This window comes from Dasypus novemcinctus, chromosome 9 (genome assembly GCF_030445035.2).
Source record: "Dasypus novemcinctus isolate mDasNov1 chromosome 9, mDasNov1.1.hap2, whole genome shotgun sequence".
Lineage (NCBI taxonomy): Eukaryota > Metazoa > Chordata > Mammalia > Cingulata > Dasypodidae > Dasypus > Dasypus novemcinctus.
The window spans coordinates 118,729,138-118,751,705 of NC_080681.1; the positions used below are offsets into that span (position 1 = coordinate 118,729,138).

General features: G+C 53.2%; 2 protein-coding genes and 1 long non-coding RNA gene across 3 annotated transcripts in view; 2 read left to right on the plus strand and 1 right to left on the minus strand.

The window, feature by feature from the left end:
• CASP9 (caspase 9) overlaps positions 1-4,809 on the plus strand; it is a 24,389-nt gene extending 19,580 nt beyond the window's left edge. The window contains exons 7-9 of the mRNA XM_004472170.5: positions 500-679; positions 1,269-1,378; positions 2,655-4,809. Of these exons, the coding sequence (XP_004472227.1) occupies positions 500-679; positions 1,269-1,378; positions 2,655-2,747 (383 nt within the window). The 3' untranslated portion in view covers positions 2,748-4,809. The remainder of the gene's footprint in view (positions 1-499; positions 680-1,268; positions 1,379-2,654) is intronic.
• Positions 3,812-20,843, minus strand: LOC101432071 (chymotrypsin-like elastase family member 2A). Its single transcript, XM_004472169.4, has 8 exons — positions 20,804-20,843; positions 20,464-20,552; positions 15,416-15,513; positions 14,153-14,281; positions 10,145-10,281; positions 8,285-8,430; positions 6,764-6,916; positions 3,812-3,913 (listed from the first exon to the last, which is right to left on the minus strand). Exons 1-8 carry the CDS (start codon positions 20,841-20,843, stop codon positions 3,896-3,898), a joined length of 810 nt encoding a protein of 269 aa, XP_004472226.1. The 3' UTR covers positions 3,812-3,895.
• The window catches only part of LOC105747472 (uncharacterized), a 28,708-nt gene continuing 15,541 nt past the window's right edge, over positions 9,402-22,568 (plus strand). Inside the window, exon 1 of the long non-coding RNA XR_001119471.3 lies at positions 9,402-9,594. This is a non-coding gene — a long non-coding RNA (uncharacterized lncRNA). The remainder of the gene's footprint in view (positions 9,595-22,568) is intronic.

Sequence of the window (22,568 nt, forward strand, 5' to 3'; positions counted from 1 at the left end):
TCTTCTAACTTCTGGTGTTTGCTAACAAAATCCTTGTCATTCTTTGGTGTACAGATTCATCACTCCTTTCTCTGACACCATCTGCACATGGCTTTCCCTTGTGTCTGTCTGTCCCTTCCCAGTCATACTGGAGTAGGGGGTCTGTCTGTCTGTCTTTCTATCTAATCTATCTCTATCATTTCTCAATCCTCTATCAATCTCTATATATAGGTCGAAAGAGTCATCCTTTATTTACTGTTCTGTAATTTGTTTTTAAAGCCATTTAAAAAATTTCTATGTTCTCCTTTTTCTCCCCCCAGTTTTAGTTATAAACGTGTGATACTTCCATCCCAGAAAAACATAAAGCTTCTGTGTCTGTTTCCTGCCTGTGTTTGCCCAATACCGAAACCCTGTGTCCAGAGGAAAGCGGGCCTTCTCGGGCTGGGGCAGGCTGGCTGGTGCCCAGAAGCGAGGAAAGGAGCTTCTCGGACAAGCTGGTGTTTGTTTCTGCTTTCCGCAGAGCAGAGAGACCGTGGGTTTGAGGTGGCCTCCACCTCCTCTGAAGGCAGGGCCTCCAGCAGTAACCCTGAGCCAGACGCCAGCCCGTTCCAGGAAAGCCAGGAGGGCTTTGACCAGCCAGATGCTGTGGCCAGTTTGCCCACGCCCAGTGACATCTTGGTGTCCTACTCCACCTTCCCAGGTGAGCACATGGGGCGAGCCCGGTGCGCTGTCGTGCCCCAGGGGCAGCTGTGCTGTGTGAAAGGACAGGCCTGGGTCCTAGCCCTCATTCTGCCTCTTGCCACCATGTGACCAGAGAGCCCCTCTCTGAAGCCCCGCCCAGGGCCAGGCGAGTGAGGCCCCTGGGGAGCAGAGTTGAAGGAGGCGCTCGCTCTCAGGCTCGCGTGCCCGTCTAGCCTCGCCCGTGTCCTGGCCCTGCCTCAGCCGTCTCCCCTTGAAAACGGGGTTGTAATCGTGCCTCAGGGCTGCCATGGGGACGGGGCACGGCGACCGGCTATGGCTGAGCACAGCGCCTGGCAGCTGGTCAGTGCCACGGGACTTCGTTTTCTTCCTTCTTATCCTTTGGGTGAGCCGCTCGACTTCTCTGGGCCTTGATTTCCCTATTGGGAAAACGGGGACCATAACCAAAGTCACCAGGTAGCCGTGGGGGCCCCACGTGGGACAGAGGAGAGCTGTGGGCGCTACTATAGCTGTGTAAACAGCTGACGTCCCCCAACTCCAGCGCCGAGGGTGGACCGGGGCGGCCGAGCTCAGCCTTTTTCCTTCCGAAGGCTTCGTCTCCTGGAGGGACACCCAGAGCGGCTCCTGGTACATCGAGACCCTGGACGGCGTCCTGGAGCAGTGGGTTCGCTCTGAAGACCTGCTGACCCTCCTGCTCAGGGTGAGCCCTGCCTTCCTGGCAAGGAGAGGGGGTGCCGGGGTCAGCAGCGGGTCCTCCGGGCGGGCTGGTGGGGGCGGGCAGGGACTGCCAAGGGTGAGCAGGGGCTGGCCCGGCTTGAGGAAGGATAAAGACGGTAAAACCCCTGTTTGCTTCTGAGCCCCAACTTGCCAGAGAGCTGGTGTTTTATCTTAATGTGAGATAGCTGGCGGGGTGGCGCTTGAGTGGCCCAGGTGGTGCTTGAGTGGCCCAGGCGGCGCTTGAGTGGCCCAGGCAACACTTGAGTGGTCGAGGTGGCACTTGAGTGGCCGAGGTGGCGTTTGAGTGGCCGAGGTGGTGCTTGCCCTTCGGGGATCTGGAGGGCTGCTGTCGCTTGCTTCTTCTCGGAGGTACCCAGGCCGAGACCTCCTGCTCCCCCATTGATAGCGCGAACGCTCAGTGCAGGGCTCAGGGGCCAGGACGTGGCACTAGAGAAGACGGGTCACGGAGCCTGCCCGTGCCCGCTGACTCCCGCTGCATAGTTTCCTATTCTAGATTCCAAGAATCACGAGCCCCTCTTTAGCGTCTCCCCTTCTCCGGACGCCCTCACGAGGGGCCTGGGAAGGATGGCTGGTAGGGCCGCAGCCCCACTGCGTGAAAATCCCACGCAGGGCAGTTGCTTCCGCCGGGGGTCCCGCAGCAGCTTCGCTGCCTTTGGGAAGGGGCACCGCGCGCCCCTCCTGCTCTGCTCGGTTATGTGGGTTATTGTTTGACGGGAAAGGGCCGTAGGGGCTGGGCCACTCCTCTCCCCTGGGGAGGCTCTGTGCTGTGCCTCACTGAGCAGCAGGGAGAGGAGAGTACAGTGCCCTCGCCCAGCACAACCCCAGAGGGCGCTGTGTGCCCGGGCCCTGGGCTAATGATGCTCAGAGCAGCCTGGGGCCCGACAGGGAGGGGTGGGGGGCAGGCAGGGCTCAGTAGAGCATTCAGCTCCTGGTCCAGATCTCTGTTCTCGACTTCAAACAAACCTTTAATCTGATCTAAACTTCAGAAATACTTGGATTTTGAAATTTTGAATTTTTTGAACTTTTAGTTTAGGTGATTGTTCTGTAAACCTTTTCCCCAGTAGAGGAGACTGCAGGCATACCTATTTTTAAAGTGCTGGTTTAGAAAAAAAAAAAGAATAGAAAAAGAAAAAAACAAAACTAAAGTGCTGGTTCAGTGTCCATTCCTCCAACCCCTCTTTTGAATTTCTACTTCCATCAAGAGAACCCCAGGCCTTTCTCTGTCTGTGTTTTCACAGGTTGCTCATGCTGTTTCGGAAAAAGGGATTTACAAACAGATTCCTGGTTGCTTTAATTTCCTCCGGAAAAAACTTTTCTTCAAAACCTCCTGAGGCCGGGCCCCTCGCTTTGCCTCCCCTTCTACCCCAAACCCCCAAACCTTCCCGCCCCAGGCCTGGACTTCACCACAACCTGTTGTCACACTTGGAAGGATCCTGTAGCCTGTGTGTCACCGTCCATGGCAGACAGGCTCTTAGCCGCTTCTAGGCTGGAGGCAGGTGCTGAGCCGTGAGCACGAGGAGCAGAAGGGTGCTGTGGACGGGAGGTGGCTGGCGCCTGGGCTGGCCCTGTGGCCTCTGACCTCTCTAGGGCACCCGTAGATACGCAGCGCTGGGTTCACCTTGGCACTGGTGGCATTTGGAACCGGATAAGTCTTCGTTGTGGGGGCTGCCCTGTGCCTTATAGGATGTTGGGAAGCCACCCTGGCCTCTACCCACCAAATGCCAAAAACGCCCACCAGAATGTTTCCACCAAAATGGTCTCCAGACATTGCCAAATGTCCCCGGAGGGGGCAAAATCACTCCTGCTTTTGAACCCAATCGTCTATGGGAATTTGAGGCTGCACACAGGCCAGCCGCTCTTAGATCAGCAAGCTTGGTGCTGTTAGAGTCTGTGTAGAGGCAATCTGTGAATTCTAGATGCAGTGTAAAAATGGTTAATTTTTCACATATTGCAGTATTCTTAAAAAAGCAAATCTTAGGAGAATATGGACTCTCTTTTGTCTCTCTCCCCACCCCCACCTCAATTTGCTTAAAACTCTGTTCTTCCTTACACAGGAGATTTTTATGCCTTTTTAAAAACGTTCCCATCCCTTCTATCATTTGATCCTCATGTCACCCCAGGTGGCTGGGGTGGGAACCCTGTGCCCGGGGGGGTTAGGGCCTTTTCGCAAGGGACCACAGTTACCTGGTGGAGAGACCAGGTCAGAGCGGGAGCTCTGCGTCGCCAGCGTGCCTCCCGTGTGTCTTGCCGAGGGGCCCTGGCCCGCAGGTGCGTGACTGCGCGTGCAGTGGTGAGACGCTACGCCTCCCCAGGAAGGCCCCTCCCGAGGCCAGGCCGGCCGTCCTCACCCCTGCCTCCTGGACACAGGGCGGTTGCTAAAAAGACTCACAGAGGTGTGATTCATGGAGTTGTCACTTTATTTTACTTTTTTTCTTCTGCCACCTTCCCAAGTCCAAAACAGTCCGGGGACTTCTTTTGGTTAGTTAGTTGCCATCACCTGCAGGACACATGCAAGAAAATCCTCCGCTGAGCCTCACCGAGCAGAGCCGTGCCTGGCAGCCTGTCTTTCTCCATAGCCTGCACTGAAGCAGCTCCTGCGCGGGGAGCTCTAATGGAAGAGATGCTATCACGGCTTTCACTGTCCTGCTGGGGTCTTTGTGTAAAGCAAGGGTCTTGGGCTAGAGTCTTGTTTGGGTTTCAGGGGGTCTGTGAACCCCTAAAAATTGAATGCAAAAGGTGTGGATGGGCATGTCCTGGATTTCATTCATTTCTCAAAGGGGTTAGGGCCTTGAAAGGGTTAACAACCCCTGCTGTGGTGGGGCTGCGGCCTGTTTCCCTAGGCCATTCAGCAGTATCTGTTCAGGTTTTTTAGTATGCCAGCCCCTTGACCCAGCGATGCCGCTTTAGGAGTCCAGGCTGTCCATAGCAGCGATGTAAGAGTGAAAAACAGAAACCAGATTCGGGCTTCCTTCATTGAATTCTTACTATTCTTACTATGGAATACTATGCAGCCATTCAAAAGAATGACGTGGAAGTATGTACTGACATGTAAAAAGGGATAGAGTTTTAAGCAAAAAATTATGTTGCAGAACATATGATGAGTAAGCTGCTATTGTTTGTTGGCAGCCACTGTGTGTATGTGTACATACACAGATACTTCATACATGCACAAAAAAAACCTTCCAGAAGACCAGGCACAGCTGTTAACACCGATTCCCCTTGGGGAGTGGAGCTGGAGGTGTGGAGCAAGGGGGACTTCTACTTCTTACTTGATACACTCATATTTTAAAAATATTTTTATAAATGAGTGTGTATCACTTTCTAGAAAAACAAAGCTAGTAAACCCTGGCAATTCATGTATTGCTGCCATTCAATAAATGCTTGTTGAAAGGATGCAGGCCCTCGGCCACCTGTCTCCTTCCGTCACCTACTTGCGTGTGCTTTTCCTCGGCGGCTTCCTGATTTGCCCCCTCACCTGTCTGGGTCTGTTGGGGCAGGCACTGCCAAGCGCCTCCGGGGCTGCAGCTGTGCCGGGCTTCACCGCAGGCCCCTGGGCTGGGACCACGGCGAGGCTGCTTGTTCTCGGCCCCTCTGCAGCTGCCAAGGGGCCTCCACCAGAGGACAGCTGGTGGCCTGGCTCTCCCGCTCCTGCAAGCCCTTCCTGGGCGTCTGTGCCTGCCCTGGCTGTTCTCCCGTGAATGGGGGGCCTCTGCCCAGCTGCCTCATGGGGCTTGCTTTCCCCACTGATCCCCCGTTGCTTTCGGCTCTGGCCTGCCCCGGCCTGCTTGTGTCTGTGTGGCTGGGAACAGCTGATGTCGGGGACAACGAGTCAGGACAACTGTCCCCTAGCTCTGCTCTGGGCCCCCGAGGGGCCGGCAGGACCAGCTGCACTGTGACTCACCCAGCAGCTGAGGCTGGAAAAGGAGCCTGGGATTTGGGTGGGAAAGGCCCCTGAACCTCCTTCCGGCTGATGAGTCGTAGGCCAGGCTCCTTTGAAATGCTGGTGGCACCTCAAAGGCTGTGGACTTTCCTCTGCTAAAATGGAATCATAGCTTTCCCCCCAACCCACCAACGAAAGGCAAATGAATGACCACTCTCCTTGATTTTATATTTTTCTCTGACACATTCTTGGATCTCTGGTACCTCTGACCACTTACTGGCAGAGAAGTGCCAGCAGACAGACAAATGAACAAGGAGCTGGCTGATGTTACTGGGAGAGCTTGGACGCAGCCCACCTGCTTATTTTGACTATTTTTTCTGCCTGTGACCACATGCTCATGGCTGCGGTTTCCTATCTGATTTTATAACAGAGTGTCATTTTAATTCAAGTGAACAGTTCTCTACAAATTAAAATAATGAAATCAGACGCCAACTTTCCCTTCTTTTGGGGCTCTGCCACAAACTCCACAACTCCCCCTTGCTCTGCCTTTTAAGAATGTCGCGCAGCCCTGGTCTAGTTCAGGTCCCATTTTACAGAAGGGTAAACTGAGGCAGTGGCAATGCGAGGAGGAGGTGGTTTAGAAAGTGCCCCCAGTTGGCAATGAGTGTCCTCCTCTCTCCCCATCACCTGACAGCAAAGCCTCCCTCCCTGCCCCAAGCACCCCTTTCTGTGACCAATTCCTGCGGTGGCTCCCTCTGCCTACTGCTTGTAGCCATGACGCTCCCAATACTGGTGCCAAGTTTTTGTTTTTTAAATAAATTATTTTTATGGCTATTATTATAAACCAATATGTGTTCATTGTTTAAGGAAAAAAGAAGACTTTGAGCTCACAGGAGACAGCCCTCACAGGGGCACGCTCAGAAAAGGGGGGGTTCTGACTTCTGGTTTACCCAGCACTGTCCTTCCACTAAAACTGGAGGTCCCACGCCCTGGGAGACCTCTTAGTCTTGGGCAAACCGGGATGGTTGGTCACCTACAGAGTAGCCGAGCAGCCCTTCAGGGAGGCTCATTCCAATCGCTAAGTCTGGGCGGGGGGTGGCATCTAGAACTATCAAGTTTTGGTCTTTGCAGATGAATGTGACTTTATAGCGTGGGATAATGGTGTCTAGGTCTACACAGAGAGAAACAAAAAGAAAACCTCCCCCCACTCCTGAGAAACCAGTCCCTGAGCCTTGAGTCGAATCCATTGCTTTCAATCCCTTTGGTCAAGTCCACCCTCTCAGTTCCTTTTCCCTTGACTGTATGCACAGAGATGTGGGGGGCCGGGAGGGCTGCAGCAGTTGGTCAGCTTCTGCAGCCTCAAGGGGGCTCCTGCCTAGCTCCCAGGAGGAGGGAGGGGGTCCGCAGACCCCAAGTGGGCACTGCCCTCTGGGCCCAGGTGAGCAGGGCGGGGCTCACGGTTCTCACCGAATTGATCCAGTCGATGTAGTTGGAGACCCGCGTGAAGACGGATGGCTTGTGGTAGTAGTTGCACCCGAGGGAGGACCCGAAGCTGACCACTCCGTGCACCTCCCACTGGCCGTCAGATGTCTGGCAGTTCAGCGGTCCACCAGAGTCCCCCTGGGAAAGGCCAGAGGTCTGTCAGGAGGGGCCTGGGGGCTCGGGAGGGCTGCTGGGAGGGGAGGGGGCCGCCTTAGAACTGCCCGTGAGGACCCGGGTTCTCAACGCGCTTGTATCGCTCCATGTCCTCTGAGGCCTGCCCCTACGGCCAAGGTCGAGGTGGCACCATGAGACGAAAAGAGCTACCTTCTATTGAGCCTTGCCGGGGGCTGGGAACCGGCCCAAGCGCTTGATATGTTTTATCTCGTCTAATCCTCACAAAACCCTACGAGGTAAGTATTGTCAGTATCCCCAGTTCACCAAAGAGGAAAAAGCGACGCCCTCAGAGATGAAGTGACTTGGACAGGCAGGAAGTGAAGGAGCCGAGACCTCGTTCCACAGGTAAGACGCTCAGTCACCGTCGGTGGCGCCTGCCACGATGAGTGAGCTTCCCTGGGGCTGCGTGGGCAGGGCACGCGGGGCTCGGCGGGAGCCAGTGGGCTCGCCCCTTCCGCCACCGCGGCCGAGTCCACCACGCGGCAGTTCTTTTGGGTTTAGACACTGTCTCCAGAACAGTGTCTGTGGCCGGTAGCCTGAGGGGACACCCTGGGCCATTCCTGGCATTAATTCAACAGATAAGCAGCAAGTCACCTCAGAAAGACTCCGACCCAGAGACCTCTTCCCCTTGGCTCCCTTTCTCCCCAGAGGAAAGAATAAGAGGGGTAGCAGGAATGAGAGACCTAGGTGAGACTGAAGGAAGGACTTCTCGGATGCCCCGAGGAGAATCTCAAAACATTTCTGGAGGGAAGTGGACTTGGCCCAGTGGTTAGGGCGTCCACCTACCACATGGGAGGTCTATGGTTCAAACCCTGGGCCTCCTTGACCCCTGTGCAGCTGGCCCACGTGCAGTGCTGATGTGTGCAAGAAGTGCCGTGCCACGCAGGGGTGTCCCCCACGTAGGGGAGCCCCACGCGCAAGGAGTGCGCCCCATAAGGAGAGCAGCCCAGCGTGAAAGAAAGTGCAGCCTGCCCAGGAATGGCGCTGCACACACGGAGAGCTGACTCAGCAAGATGACCCAACAAAAAGAGACACAGATTCCCATGCCGCTGATAAGGATAGAAGCGGTCACAGAAGAACACACAGCGAATGGACACAGAGAGCAGACAACGGGGGGGGGGGGGGGGGGGCGGGCCGGGAAGGGAAGAGAAATAAATTAAAAAAACAAAAAACCCCATCTCTGGAGACCGCAAGGACGAAGGCCGGTTTCTCAAGGGCCCGGAGCTGTTTCCAGCTGCTTCAGCCGGGAGGTGGGAGGACGGACGCGGCGGCCCCTGCAGCCTCTCCCCCTCAGCCTCGTCGTGGAGGAGCGGCCCCCGCCGCGGTACTCACGTTGCAGCTGGAGATGACGCCGTCGCCGCCGGCGCAGACCATGTTGGTCTTGACGGTGCCGCCCCACCAGTCGGGGCGGGAGCACGTGGCGTGGTCCACGACCAGCAGAAGGCCCTGCTGCAGGATGTCGGGAAGAGGCCCGTTGGCTGCGGAGACCAGAGAGGAGCGGTTAGGGGCCAAGGGGCGCCGAGGAAAGAGGGGGCAGTGGGCACCTGCGGGCTCCCGGCCTCTGGAGGAGAATGCAGCCGGCTCCCCAAGAAGAGAGGCACCGAGAAGGCTTTCCCGGTCTCTGCAGGCCTCCAGCCCCCGTCCCGCCTGTTCCGCAAGCCCGGCTGCCTTTGTCCTTGGACAGTCTCACAGCCTCCTCACAAACTCCCCTTTTTTGCTTAGCTGGCTTCATGGGTTTCTGTCACTTACCTTCAATAGGACATTTCCAGCCCCCTAGTTAGGAAAAATATTCTGGTGTGACCAAGGTAAAGCTTTTCTAATGGTGCCCAGAGGAAACTGTCACCGTGTCCTCCACTGCTGTGGCCACAGCCACTAATGACAAGACTTCGTGGTGCCAGAATTCCTCACGGGCACTTTAGGAGCCTTTTCTGAACATGCTGGTCCTCACAGTAAATGTTTATTCCTGTTTCGGGTGGGAAAATTGAAGTCAAGGGAAGTTTAAGCAGCTTGCCCGAGACCACTCTGACATAAGTTACTAAGCCTTGTTTACAGTGCAGGAAGCATTTTCACAGTCACCATCTCTTTCACTCTTCCCCAACTGTGTTGCAATTTATGGATGAAGAAACTGAGGCTATAAATTGGTTGACCCAGGGTAACATAGCTAGTGACCAACAGCTGGCACGACCAGCCAAGCATCTGGAATCATCCCCTGACTCCCACTGCCTCGGATGAAATACTTTCTGCCCCACTGTTTTCTGGCTAACCAAAGGGGTGTATCTGGACACTTTGAGATGCCCTCACGCCTCATTTCTGCTGAGCTTTCCTGTGTCACTGTTCTTGCAGATAAACCAGTCAAAAGAGGTGATATTAATTTATTTGAACATAAGCAGGTTGATATACCTCTGGACAAATATGTCACTAATAGGTTTATGTCATTATGAAACAAATTTTTTTTTGCTTGAACTTCCCTAAAATCTGCCAGCCCTCTGGTGATTTTGCAAGGGAAGGGCGGGTCCTCGGTTCCTTCTTGGTGTCCTTTGTCACTGGATTTCTGACCCTCATGTTTATGTCAAAGGAGATGCCCACTCAGCCAGGAGAGATGCCACTCAGCTAACAGTGAGACCAGGCGGCACCTGGGGCAGGTAAGTTTTGAGGTGGGAAGCAGAAGGTTTAAGGAGGGTCTGGGCACCTTTGGGGAGCCCCAAGGGCCCCCAACGTCATGGGCTGAATGCCGGTCGGTCGGGCCTCTGGTTTTGACCTGTATGGAAGGACTCTTCCTGATGTCACCTGATGCCACTCAGACTCCCTGGCCCTCATTCCGTCCTTGCCACTAGGACACCTGCCGCCACACGGCACCAGTGCCCGGCCCCAGTCTTGGTGCTTTCCGTCGATCCTCTCCTTTCATCCCACTCAAGCCCTCCGGTGCGGCTGCCGTTACTACCCCCATTTACCGACCAGGAACCCATGACGAGGACGGGCTGGGCCATGCGCCCAAGGTCACACAGCTACGAAGGGCAGAGCCAGAGTTGGAACACAGGCAGTCGGACCTCTTGTCCAGTCTACACCACCCCACCTCTCCAAGGCAGGCACCGTTATTTCCAAACGCCCTGGGACAACGAGTGGGGAGATAGCCGGGCAGGTGGGAAATCCTCCCCTCCTCCCCAAGCCCCAGGGCTCCAGGGTCCCACTCACTCTGCAGCCGTCCCCAGCCGGTGACGTAGCAGGGGTAGTTGTTGGGGAGAATGCTGCCGGCAGGCGGGAGGCAGGCGAGCTGGATCTTGTCGGTCAGGGTGACGGGGCTGGCCAGCTTGAGCAGGGCGATGTCGTTCCTGGGTCGGAGAGAGGCAGAGCGCAAGAAGGGGTTGGGGGAGCGGATGTGGCTCAACTGATGGAGCATCCGCTTACCACATGGGAGGTCCAGGGTTCAAACCCAGGGCCTCCTGACCCGTGTGATGAGCTGGCCCACACGCAGTGCTGATGCGTGCAAGGAGTGCCCTGCCACGCAGGAGTGTCCCCTGTGTAGGGGAGCCCCATGTGCAAGGAGTGCGCCCCGGCAGGAGAGCTGCCCAGTGTGAAAAAAGTGCAGCCTGCCCAGGAATGGCGCCGCACACACGGAGAGCTGACGTAACAAGGTGATGCAACAAAAAGAGACACAGATTCCCAGTGCTGCTGACAAGAACGCAAGCAGACACAGAAGAACACACAGTGAATGGACACAGAGAGCAGACAACTGGGGCAGGGGGAGGGGAGAGAAATAAATAAAAAATTAATCTTTTAAAAAAAAAGAAAGGGTTGGCTTCCCCGCCCCAGGTCTATTCTGGACCACCGAGCTCCTCCCTAAGCCAGCCTGATTCGTTCTGTCGGGGCTAAGAGGGCTGGGGAAGGAGCTGCGGTTAAAACCACACAGGAGTGCATTTTATCCTGGGAGAGCTGGGAGCCCGTCCTTCCTCGGAGCCTTGCAGGGGAGCTTCCAGCAGGAACGGCAAGGCGGTTTGGTCTCGCAGTGTCCCCTCTGCTGGACTCGTCGCGCTGCCCGGATGCTGTGCTGACAAGGGTTCTGAGACTTTGGGGCTCGGCAAGAACCAAGCGAGAAGCCCCGATGGCTTGACGGTGTCTGTCCAGCCGTACACTTTGGTTTAGGAAATGGCAGGAGGTGCTCCCAGCACAAGGTCCTCTGGCCTTCGCTCATTCTTCTCCCCCTTTCCCCTTGCACTCTGCTGCCACGTTCATTCCTTTGCCTCGTTCTTTTGCTCAGAAAACCTTCCGTGATTACGGCAGATCGTATTTTCCAGACGGTGCAACGGGAGCTCCCCTCCCATACACGCTTCTTACCACTGAGGTGACGCTCTGCCCCTCGAGGGCCGGGGTCTTTGCTCCTTCCCCCGGAATCTGGGAGGGCCCGTGATGATGGCGGAGGTGACGCTATGTGACATCTGGGTCTGGGTTTTAGGAGGAGAGACAGCTTATGTCTTGTCTTCCTGGCATCTTGCTCTGGGAAGCTAGCTTAGCCCTCACGCTGCGTAGACGCCCAGGCCTCATGGACAGGAAGTAGCCCCAGCTGACCGCCAGCGTCGGCCCCCGACGTGTCACTGAGGAAGCCTTTGAGACAACAGAGTCAGCGCAGCCTCATGGGAGACCCCGGGTGGGAACCGCCCTCCTGAGCCCAGTCAGAACCACGATAAACGACCACTGTTTTAAGCTAGTGCGTTTTGGGGTGATTTGTTATGGAGGGCTTGGTAACTGGAGTGCTCACGGTGGGACAGCAGTTAAGGTCCTCGGGCCGACAGCCTTCTCAGCCCCAATGCAGCATCCTCATCGTCTCTCCCGTGACTCCCCTACCCACGTCGTCCTTTCCAGCCTGCCCCTTCCGCCACCAGTCCCACGTCCTGGAAGTCCTCCTGACTTGGAAAGCACCTTCTCCCACTCCCTGTCCGCCCACGTCCTCCCCACCTCTCAAGGCCTTCCTTGACATCCTGGGTCGTTTCACAGCTTCCCAGGGCCTCGTGCGTGGGTCCCGTCAAGTCGACAGGTCCTTAGAAGGCAGCACCGATTCGGCGCTCGCGGGTGGCTCTGTGCCCTTCGTGAGCCTCATCAGCGTTGGACGGCAGCAGGCCCCGGCGCTCGTTCGCCGACTGAATGTAGGAATGCCAAGCGCTCCAGCCACATGGCATCCTCCTGCTCTCCGTCTTCTGGCAGATTTGGCAGCATGAGCTCCTGGGCAGCCATTCAAGAGTGGCATCTTGGCTGCCGAAGGGGCCGTATGTGTGGGTAAATGGTGCAAATCTGAAGGGACGCCCGGGTTGCTTCTTTCTAGAGGCCCTTCTGGAACCGTAGAACAGCTCCTTTGGATTGGAGGGGAAAGACCGTGGGCCTCTCTGGGTTCTGGGGAGGGGAAGGGAAGGTGACTGTCTGTGGTGGAGAGATGACGGCAGGGACAGTGATGACAATTACGAAAGTGCCTGCTGAAGGCCTGCGGCCGCCAGGCTCTGCTGACTGCTAGGTCCTCATTTACGGTACTTTCTCACTCTGGAAACTTGAGCAAGCTCCTTCTCTAAGCCGTGGTTTCCTTCTCTGTGAAATGGGGTTGATAGTGCCTCCCTCCGCGGCTGTGAGTGGAGTAAGAAAACACACGGGGATCCTTCAGCCCAGTGCCAAGTGGCGGTGTGATTACGTGGTTGGCGGAAGGCCTACTGAGAAGGCGCCTGCCATCGCAGTTTCTGGAAGTTTGGGGATCCCCGACATTCCAGACCCCGTTACTCACTGTGCCGAGGGATGAGAAAGGGGAGCCCCTCGAGCTCCCGCTGCCTAAGTGTAGGGTTCATCTGAACCTCATGGGGCGACGGCCTCGGGGGTCTCGTTCACGGCTGTTGGCTGTTTCCCGTTGTTGATACAGAGCCTGGCGCAGAGCAGGTGCTCAGCAGGTACTGGTTGCACGAAGGTGTGAACGAGCCTGTGGCCCTGGGACCTCAGGATCAGGAAAGAGCCTGAAGTGCAGCGAACCTTCCCTGACCCTGGCTGGGCCCCCACCCAGCGGGGGAGCCCGGCGGTTCCACGTGGATTCAGGCCCGGCCCAGGCCTTGCGGGTCCGTCTAGAAGGAGACTCAGGCGTGAGAGCGCTCGCTAGGGCAGGAGCTGCGGGCCACACGCTGGAGTGGGGCCGCAGGAGCCAGCGGCTCGTCCGCCAGAATTCTGTGAGTGGAGGACCCTGCCCTCTCACCGCCGCCCCGTGCCCGCCCTCCAGGGAGGCCAGACCATTCTCTGAGACCACTCCTCATTGCTCAGACAGGGCTTCACAGCTCTCTATTGCCCCGAGGAGGAGGGTGACGGTAACTCACACAGAGGGCTCCTAGTACACGCCAGGCCCTTTTCTAAGTATTCTCTTTAGCATGTTTTTCATCCTCACAACAATCCTAGAGGTAGGCATGGCTATTATCCTCATTTCACAGAAGAGGAACTGGAGGCACAGAGAGGTTAAGCGACTCGCGCAAAGTCACACAGTCGTTCAGAGCTAGACAATCAGGTTCCAGACTCTGGGCTCCTAACCACAACCCATACTTCCCCCGCTGTGGGGATGATGTCCGGGAGCCAGCACGGTGTCCAGCGCCCAGAGTCCAGTGCCCAGCATGGCACATGGTACCTGGGGGACAGGTGCTCGGGAAAGGCTTAGAGGGTGGGGACAGGAGGGCATTTAAGGGGGTGGGGAGGGGCTGTGGCCACTTCCCTGTAGGCTGGGGAAGAATCACCGGGGGGGCTTCGGAGAGCTCGCCCCCTGGTCATCTTCCTGAGGACACTACCCCAGGACTGTCCCCGGCCAGGATACAAGGACATCTTTGAAAATGTAGAAGGCCTTGCTGGGAGGCCTCACGGGGAGGGCACGGAGGCAGTGTCCTGCTCCACGAGCAGTCGTGGGCCTGCATCCCCCTCCCTGTGTCCCCAGGGCTTGGCACAGAGCAGGCACATGGTCAGCGGGTGCCCGGGGTGGGCCGGGGACCTGCAGCCGTAACCGGCAGGAGCCCGGGTCGCCCTGCCAGACTTCGCCCCTCCCTGCCCCAGTCTGCACCCCCCCACCCCACCCCAGGCATCTGTGGGCGGCTCCACCTCTGAGGGGTCCCCGTGGGTGGAGCCCTCTGCCCTCCAGGGACCCCCCGTGCCCCTGCCCAGCCCGGCCCTCGGCACACGCGGGCGCTTGGCAGCAGGTACCCTTTGGAGAGCTGGCTGGAGTTCCAGTCCTTGTGCACCACCAGCTTGGAGACCTGGACGGCCAGGGAGCCGGGCTCCTCCGTGGAGAGGCTGTGCCGGCCCAGCACCACGCGGTAGGTCCTGGAGGAGCTGCGAGAGAGTGGGGCGAGGCGGTGGGTCAGCTCCCACGGCCTTCCTCCTCGGAGCCCCCACCGCCAGGGACACCCCGGTGCATCATCTCCAGGGGCTTCCGGGGCCTCCTCTGGATAACCCGGGGGTGGTCCCAAGCACACGACTGCTGGGAGAGCCACTAGTTGGGACATGAAAATCCCGCCCCGTGGGTAATCAGTTAAATATTATATAAACTACGTAATATAATAACTATATTATAATAACAGAAATACTGTAATATAACCATAACTACATAACAATTATAACTACTATATAATTACAATAAACTATAATAGGACATAAAAGCTATGATAATATAAGCTCTATATTATTATGGAGGAAATGAAGTGGATACAGAGAAAACAGCCATCATTTGCCCTCAAGGAATCCTAGCTCATTTTCTAGTTTCATCTCCCAACCCTCATTTCCAGAGGAGAAAGTGAGGCCCCAATAGGGATAATAGTCTAGAGTCCCATGGCCAGTGAGAATCCAGAAACAATGCCAGGGCTCTTTGCCTCCCAGTCCTCTATATTTTTCCCACCACCTCATAGATAATATAAATTAGGTGGGGAGTAGGGGTTACCCCCAACAATGAGAGAGTAAGCAGACCAACCAGACCTCTGCTAAGCTCCCGCTAATGCAATATAAAGGGAGATTAGAGGGAGGGAAGAGCACAAGTGAGCAATGTTCTAGAGCCTTTTCTTTCCCTAGTGGTCTTTCTAGGTGGTTGTTAGCTTTTATTGAGCACTTAGTATATGCCAGCCCCACTAACCTACACTAAATTCTGTGATCCCCTCTTTAATGGGTGATGATATTAAGGCTTGAGAAGCCATGCCCAAGGGAATCTGATTCCAGAACTAGTATTCCCATGAGGGCAGGAACTGGATCTTGCCCTCCTCCAAATCCCCTCTCAGTGCCCAACACGGGAACGCAATCCTGTCGTCTTGCCAAGGCCTGAACTATAGATAGGCTGAAGCTTGTTTCTCGGCCAGGCGAGTGGTTATTTGCAAGGCTGCCTTAGATAGCGCGGTTGGGGCCACTTGGGCTCTGACTCTTCGAGATGAGCCACGGCTGGCGGGTGAGTGGGCTGAACGCCCGGGGCACGGCAGTTACCTGATGCAGTGGGCCGCGGTCAGCACCCAGTTGTTGGCCACCAGGGACCCTCCACAGGTGTGGCGCCACTGGCCATTGGAGTTGTACTGCAGGGACACCTGGGAAGAAGCGCAGGCACTCTGGTAGCTGAAGGAGCCAGGCCTGTGCCTGGGCTGCTCAGCATCCTGCAAGCAGGGCTGGGGCTGGGGTGAGGCGAGTGAGGCAATTGCCTGGGCGCAGAATCGGAGGCGGCACCAAAACACTCCGTGATCAAAGTAAATATCATTTGACTGCAATATTTTAAAAAGTCAAAATTCACGTAAAATTTTTGATGAACAAAATGTCAAGATTTTATACAAATATGATGAAAAATAACTGTTCTGCATGTCTTTCTGCAGCGTGATTCGTTGGGCTAGCCCCCTCCTTGGGAGCGACCTCTTTAGGCCGTAGCCCTCAAATTTAATTGATCTCAAACCAATCTCTTGACTTTCCCCCAAAACTTGCTCTTTCTCCTCTTTCCCCTATATCTCATTTTCTCACTTTACCAGCAGCTCAGGTCAAAAACCTCCCCTTTCAGACACTGCATCCAAATCCAGCAGCAAATCCCATCAGCTCCACTTTCAGACTGTGCCGAGAACTCTTCCCCTTCTTCCAGCCTCTGTGGCTAGTCCCCCCTCTTCATCCCTCGCCTGGATTATCACTTCAGCTCCTCTCTGTTCTGCCCCCTCCCACCCTGGCCTTGCCCCCACCCAGTATTTTCTCAGCACAGCAGCCAGAATGGTCCTTTTCTCTTCTCTGCATGGGCTCTCCCGTGTCACCGTGAAAAGCCCACAACCTGGGATGGCCGCATCGGGACCTCCTCCCCTCTGCTCCAGCCACACTGGCCCCCATGCAGTCCTGCAACTACACCAAGCGCACTTCCACCCCAGGGCCTTTGCACTCGCTGAGCCTGCTGCCGGAGTCTTCCTCTCCCAGGTAACAGCATAGCTCACTCTTACAGGTCTCTGCCTAAGGCTGCCTTCTCCACGAGGTCTTCTCTGACCACCACGCTATCTAAAATAGAGCGTGCACACATGCAGGCGCAAACACACACACACACGTGTGCATGCACGTGCCCACTCACACACACACCTGCACACAGAGACACACGTCTTTCTCATTCCCCTCGTCCTTTCCTCCATACAATTCTATCACCACCTGAAATGATCTGAACTTATCCATTCAATTGTTTACTCTGTCTCCCCCACTTTAATATAAACTCTGGGAATTGTTTTCCCCTCCGATGTCTTTCAGGTGCCTAGAACAACGCCTGGCACAGAGAGGGTCCTCAGTAATACTTACTGATTGAACAAGTGAGTGAGTGAATGAATGACTGAGTGAAAGTGCAATCACCAGGGCAAGGGTCTGGCCTCTCCTTTCGAGCTGACCATCAGTTCCCGTAGTTTCTCCTTGAAGTCTAAACCCGTTCATAGGAATGGGAGAATGAGTAAGTGTTCCTCAGACCCCACAGAAACTCAAGATTTCTTTTTTTAATAAAAAGTGTTTCTGTTTAAGTTTGATGGTTTAATAGGTGTGGGAAGGAATTTTCAGGAGTTATATTTGGCACTGCTCAGCCCCTAATGAAGCTGTCCCATCCTCTTCCCCTCGCTTTCCTCCTCCTCCCCGTTCATGCCAAGCCGAGAGGAGACAGGTGCCAGCACAGCGTCGCCTGCTCTCCGCTTCCGGAACCTTGGGGGATGATTATCTCTTTGTTGGCAGATGCCTGCTTTTCTCTGAATGTCCTCGTTTCTGACTGGGCACTTGGCATATTGTTGTTTTTTTGACATTAATGGGGTCGAAGATTAACTGGCTTTCAAAAAATGCTTAAAATTAGATAAAATAAGCAAACGAACACACACCCAAATGGATGCCTCCCTGAAATTTAAAAAATAGGCTGGAACCATCCTACAGGTGTGAGACTTTGCCAGTTTAATACATTTTGTTTGCAAACAGCATAGTGTGGCCAAAAGAGTCTGGTTGAACCAAATTTAAACGTCCACTTTTTCCCTCCAGCTAACTGGGTGGCTTTGGGCAATTCTGTAACTTTTCTGAGTCCCAGTTACCTCATCTGTAAAACGGGATAAAAGTACCTACTGTGCAGAGCTCTTGTGAGGATTAAAAATCGCAAGAGCTAACGCTTTAAATGTCCGACCGTTTGAGCACTTACCATGTGCCAGGCGCTGTTCTGAGCTTGGGATGTGAATTAGTTCATTTCAGAATCATAGCAAACCCAAAAGGTAGGTACTCTTATGAGTCCCATTTTACAGATGAGAAAACAGAGGCAGCTGACATGTACCTGTACAATGTAGTCCATGCCGTAGGGTTAAGATTTTTTAATATTACCCATGAAGAACGGTAATTTGAACTGCTGCAGATCTAGTAAGCGGTTGAGCTGGGGTTCAAGCCCAGGCCATCTGGTTCCAGAAACGGAGTTAGTAAACTTTACACATCCTGCTTGATTTTTGGGTCTGGTGCTTTGGTTTAGGGGTGTTGACCTAGGGTCACAATCCTGGGGTGGGGGTAGCCTAGCGGAGGCCTCTTGGGGAGTTTGGTGCTGAGTCATATTGGAGCCTGAGACTAATCTTTGTTCAAAATTTAGATATTTTGTTCATCATGGATTTTTTTTTGCATTATGTTTGATTTAAAAAAAAATAGTGCATTAAGCATTTTTCATTTTTAGTTCCTGAGTTTTGTGGTCCCTCTTTAAATTCTGCACCCAAGATGAGTGCCTCACTTGCCTCCCCCTCATCATGGCCCTGCTAGACCCACCCACCTATCCCTATACAAAAAATCTCCCCAGGGAAACAGAAGCAGGAAGTGCAGAGACTCTTCCAAGACTAACATTAATTGGTTCCCAAGGTAAGGACACATTTGTATAAGTGGCATCAATTGTACAGAGGATGAGAAATCGTTTTGTAGGCAGCATTGATTGGCTCTCAGCACAAGTGAGCCCTTTGATATGGGAGGGGCAATATTTCCCAGAGGAAAAAATATAGGGAGACTGTGAGAAAAGCAAAAGAAGTGGCAAAAGTACATGAAGTCAAATACAAATCATGAAATAGCAGTTGCCATGTGTGATGGTTAGGCTAATGTGTCATCCTGGCCAGGTAATTGTGTCCAGTTGTTTGGTCAAGCAAGCATGGTCTAACTATGATACAAGGACATTTATGGACTTTAGTCACCAGTGAGTTTACTGCATAACTGCTGATTATACCGACAATCAACCAGGGAGATTGCTGTCAGCAATGAGTGACATTTTATCCAAGCAGCTGCATGCCTTAAAAGGGAAAGGGATTTCAGCATTTAGAGAGAATTTCCCAGCTTGTCTTGCCAATGTCTCCCAGAAACTCAACAAGGACCTTCCCTGGAACTTCATAGGAACCCGTGGTTTGCAGTCTGCCTGCGGAATCTGGACTTGTGCTTCCCCACGGTCCGTGAGAGAATGTTATAAAATCTCATACTCTTTACAGATATCTCCTGTAGATTGTGTTTCCCTAGGGAACCCTGACTAAATATACCATGCTCTGATCCAAAGTCTCTTAATTAAGTGGTCCGATTAACAGATGCTCCCCACTAACTTTGGTGAAACGTCTTGTCCGCTGCATGGGATGCCACAAACACTCACAGCGGGTGCTAGATGCTCCCGTCACTGGTGTTGTAAACTCAGCCTGATGCAGGTGGGTTTCTTCTCAAGCTAGTTCATGCCACTGGGCTTGTGTTGTCACTATGTTAGTTGATCAAACATGTAACCAATGAAATCGGAGTTCAAAAAGAGAGCTGTGGTTTACATGGAAACTAAGTTAAAGGCTTGGAAGAGACTGGATAAATGTGACTTTAAAAACTGCTATTGATCTAAGCATCTATGAAAAAACGGAAAGATTGGAGGAAAAAATCATAAAAATTTGGTTGAGCTCATTATTCAGATTGCTTCATGAGGGGTTCCAAGTACTGCTCTACTTTAAAGAAACAGAACTGGAGACCATCTATTGTGTGAGTGCTTTATACAAGAAAGACAGTTAAGAACATGAAAGATAGGTGAATGAATGTATATTTACATGTTTTAAATTAAAATAAAATGTTTAAAGTGTATATGTATCATTTAAAAATAATTTCTCTCTCATCAACTTTTCAATTACTCATTCCCAGTCATGTCAGATAAGATATTTTATTATATTTACTTATGTCAGAGCAAACCTCACATATTTCCTTTAGAGCAGGGTTTCTTAACCTTTTTTGTTTCATGGACCCCTTTGCCAGTCAGGTGAAATGAATACTAGTGCGATTTATTTATTGCATACATTCATAAGTGAAAGAGGGAAGCGGCTATGGCTCAGTCAGTTGGGCTCCCATCTACCATATGGGAGGCCCTGGGTTCATGCCCCAGGGCCTCCTTGTGAAGGCAGGCTCGCCCGCACACTGTGGAGTGCCGCCCAGCCTGCAAGCGCCGTACAATGCTGATTCAGCAAGGTGATGCAACAAAAAAAAGGGAGACAAGCAAAAATGCAGAAGAACGTGCAGCGAATGGACACAGAGAGCAGACAGCAAGCAAGTTGCGGCAGGGCGGGGGCGGGGGGGGGAATAAAATTTTTAAAAAGTGAAAGAAATGCTAGATTTCAGTTAGAGGTCAGAGAAAATAAAGATAATAAGTTGTCTTTTTCCAATTCAAGCTGTGGATCTCCTAGAATCTTTCCAAGGACTCCTTGCTAAGAACCCCTGCTTTAGAGTCCTACCGCTAACTGTTGCTAGTAATTGTGCCCACGCACCACCATTTCAGTCTTGTGCTCACTGTGATTTTCTCAAGGTAAGGAAACATTTATTTTCACTGGTAACATTCATTAGCTTGTAGTCAAGGATTAATTTGCATAAATAGCACTGATTGGTTCCTTAAAGCAAGGAGATGTATTTTATTGGTGGAATTTCCCATCCTGCCCTCTGAGTCCCCAACAAGCCTCATCTTTGCCAATTGAAGGACCGGGGAGTGATGTAAGGTGGGTGGGGGCGGGCAGGGAAGTGGAGGGTGGTTGACTTACCTGCCAGGGCCAGCTGTTGGGTCTCACATTTTCACCTCCAACCACCCTGGACACCTGGGGCGAGTAAGTGGGGAGCCCACAGCTGAGTGCTGTGAAAAGAGAAAGACATGGGAGTCCAAGAAGCAGGGACTCAAACAATGCAACCTACCCTTGCCACATTCCCAACTCCAAAGAGAAAATCCTCGTTCTGGAAGGATCCCAAGATGTCATAGAGTCCTGTCTTTTGTTCTATTTCTTTGGAACCCTTAGAAACCACAGGACTGGGTGTGGGTGCAGGTTCCCCCCATCCCAGCCCCACCAGGGGACTGGGTAAGCAGTGTCTCTGGGTGACAGGGCTTACCTCCAGCCACCAGTGTGGACAGCAGTAGGGCAGTGAGCATGGTGTGTCCGTGGGAGAACTGTGTGTGTGGGTCTTTCCTAAGGCCCTGGTTTTATGAGCAGGCTTATCAGCCAGAGACAGGTGAGAAACGCTCAAGATGGAGTTTTTCTCAAAGTGCAATGGAAAAAGGATTTGTGTCCAAATTTTTTTTTTCCATTTTTTTCTATCCATCATCCTGGAAACATTTTGAAAAGGATGCCAAAAGTGGATTTTGAAATATGGGTTCTATCTGCTTTCGAAAGATTAGGTTGTGTGTTAGTGGAGGAAGAAAATATTGCTTGTTGGTCCCTGAAGTTTTATTTTCAAAGAAAAGATTAAGTCAGAGAGCTGAACAAGAGCGTTCCAGACCAGTCGTCCTCACAGGGGCTGGCTTTGTCCCCCAGGGGACACTGGCAAAGTCTGGAGACATTTTGAGCTGTCTTGGTGGAAGTGAGTTACACTGGCATCCAATGGGTAGAGGCAGGGAAGTTGCTGGACATGCTGCAGTGCACAGGACAGGCCCCTTCACAGGCCCGATATGAACAGTACCAAGGTGGCAATGCAGTGGCTTGCTGTGTGACCTCGGATGAGCCTGTGAAATGGGGCCCAACAAGTGCCCAGGCTGTTTTACAACATTGTGGGGAGGATTTGAGAAGTGTGGTTGGAACAGCGGATATGCTTACATGGGGAAAGCACAAGGCAGAGCCACACGGTTGGGATTTGGCGGGTCCAGTGATGGGGTGAAGGATACTCTCTGTTTCCAAGACAATAGTATGCACCTCTCCAATAACTTCATGTTCTAAGCATGGTCAAAACAGGAGCTTCTCAGGAAGGGATCAGATACTCACCAAATACCACATATAGACAGGTGCAATTACATTTGTCCAATCTAATACTTACAAAACCCCCGCAAGATGGTCTCATTTTCCAGAAGAGAAAGCTGAGGTGCAGAGAGGTAAAGCAATTTGCCTAAGATCACACAGCCTCTACATAGCAGAGAGGGGATTTGAACTTAGGTTTGCCTCATTCCTAAATTCCTTTATCTTGATGCCACTGGAGATGACATTCAAAATGAACTCCTAGCACTGCAATAAGTCCCTTTTTGCTGGGGACGGAAAGGTAGAGACAGTGAGCCGGGTTTCCTGAGGGATTTTCTCTCTCTTCCTTAGTCTTTCACTCTCCTTGCTGAGCTCAGAGCATGGTACCCGGGAGCCCAGGCCCCAGAGACAGCCCTGCCCTGTGACTCCTGCCTGTACCACCCCTCAGCCAGAAAAGCAGAGGGAGAGGTGGACTTCAACCTTTAAGAGGGGGTTCAAGTCCTAGCCCAGTCAGGTTTGAATGTTACACTTTGGCAGATCCCTCACTTTGGGGGCCTCGGATTCCTAGGTAACAGTGCAGGCAGGACTGCCGTGGGGTGAGAGAGGGCGAGAAGGAAACTTGTAATCGCCCAAGGACCACACGACGGTGAGGGACGTTGGGGTGCAGGGGCCTCCCACTGGACGGGACGTCAGAGCACTGGGTTCCAGTCCCACCTCCACCCCTAGCCCCCTGTAACAGCTGGGACTTTCTTTATAGTCCCTAGCGGTCACGACGACAGCCAACTATTTCTGGTCCTCTAGTTTATCTGGAAAGTTAATGTGAATTTGGCATTCTGCTCCAAGATGTATCAGTATTTGTTTTACTATAAAAGCAAAGTTTTCCCTGCTATGAGGCCAGTGAACAAACACCAGTTTGGCGCACATTATGG

Coding starts and splice junctions, on each gene's coding strand:
- LOC101432071 (XM_004472169.4), bottom strand. CDS start 20,843: ATGCTCACTGCCCTACTGCTGTCCACACTGGTGGCTGGAG. Junction 15,514..20,463: donor CCAACAGCTGGCCCTGGCAG/GTAAGTCAACCA, acceptor GCTTCTTCCCAG/GTGTCCCTGCAGTACAACTC. Junction 14,282..15,415: donor ACCGCGGCCCACTGCATCAG/GTAACTGCCGTG, acceptor ACTCTCTCGCAG/CTCCTCCAGGACCTACCGCG.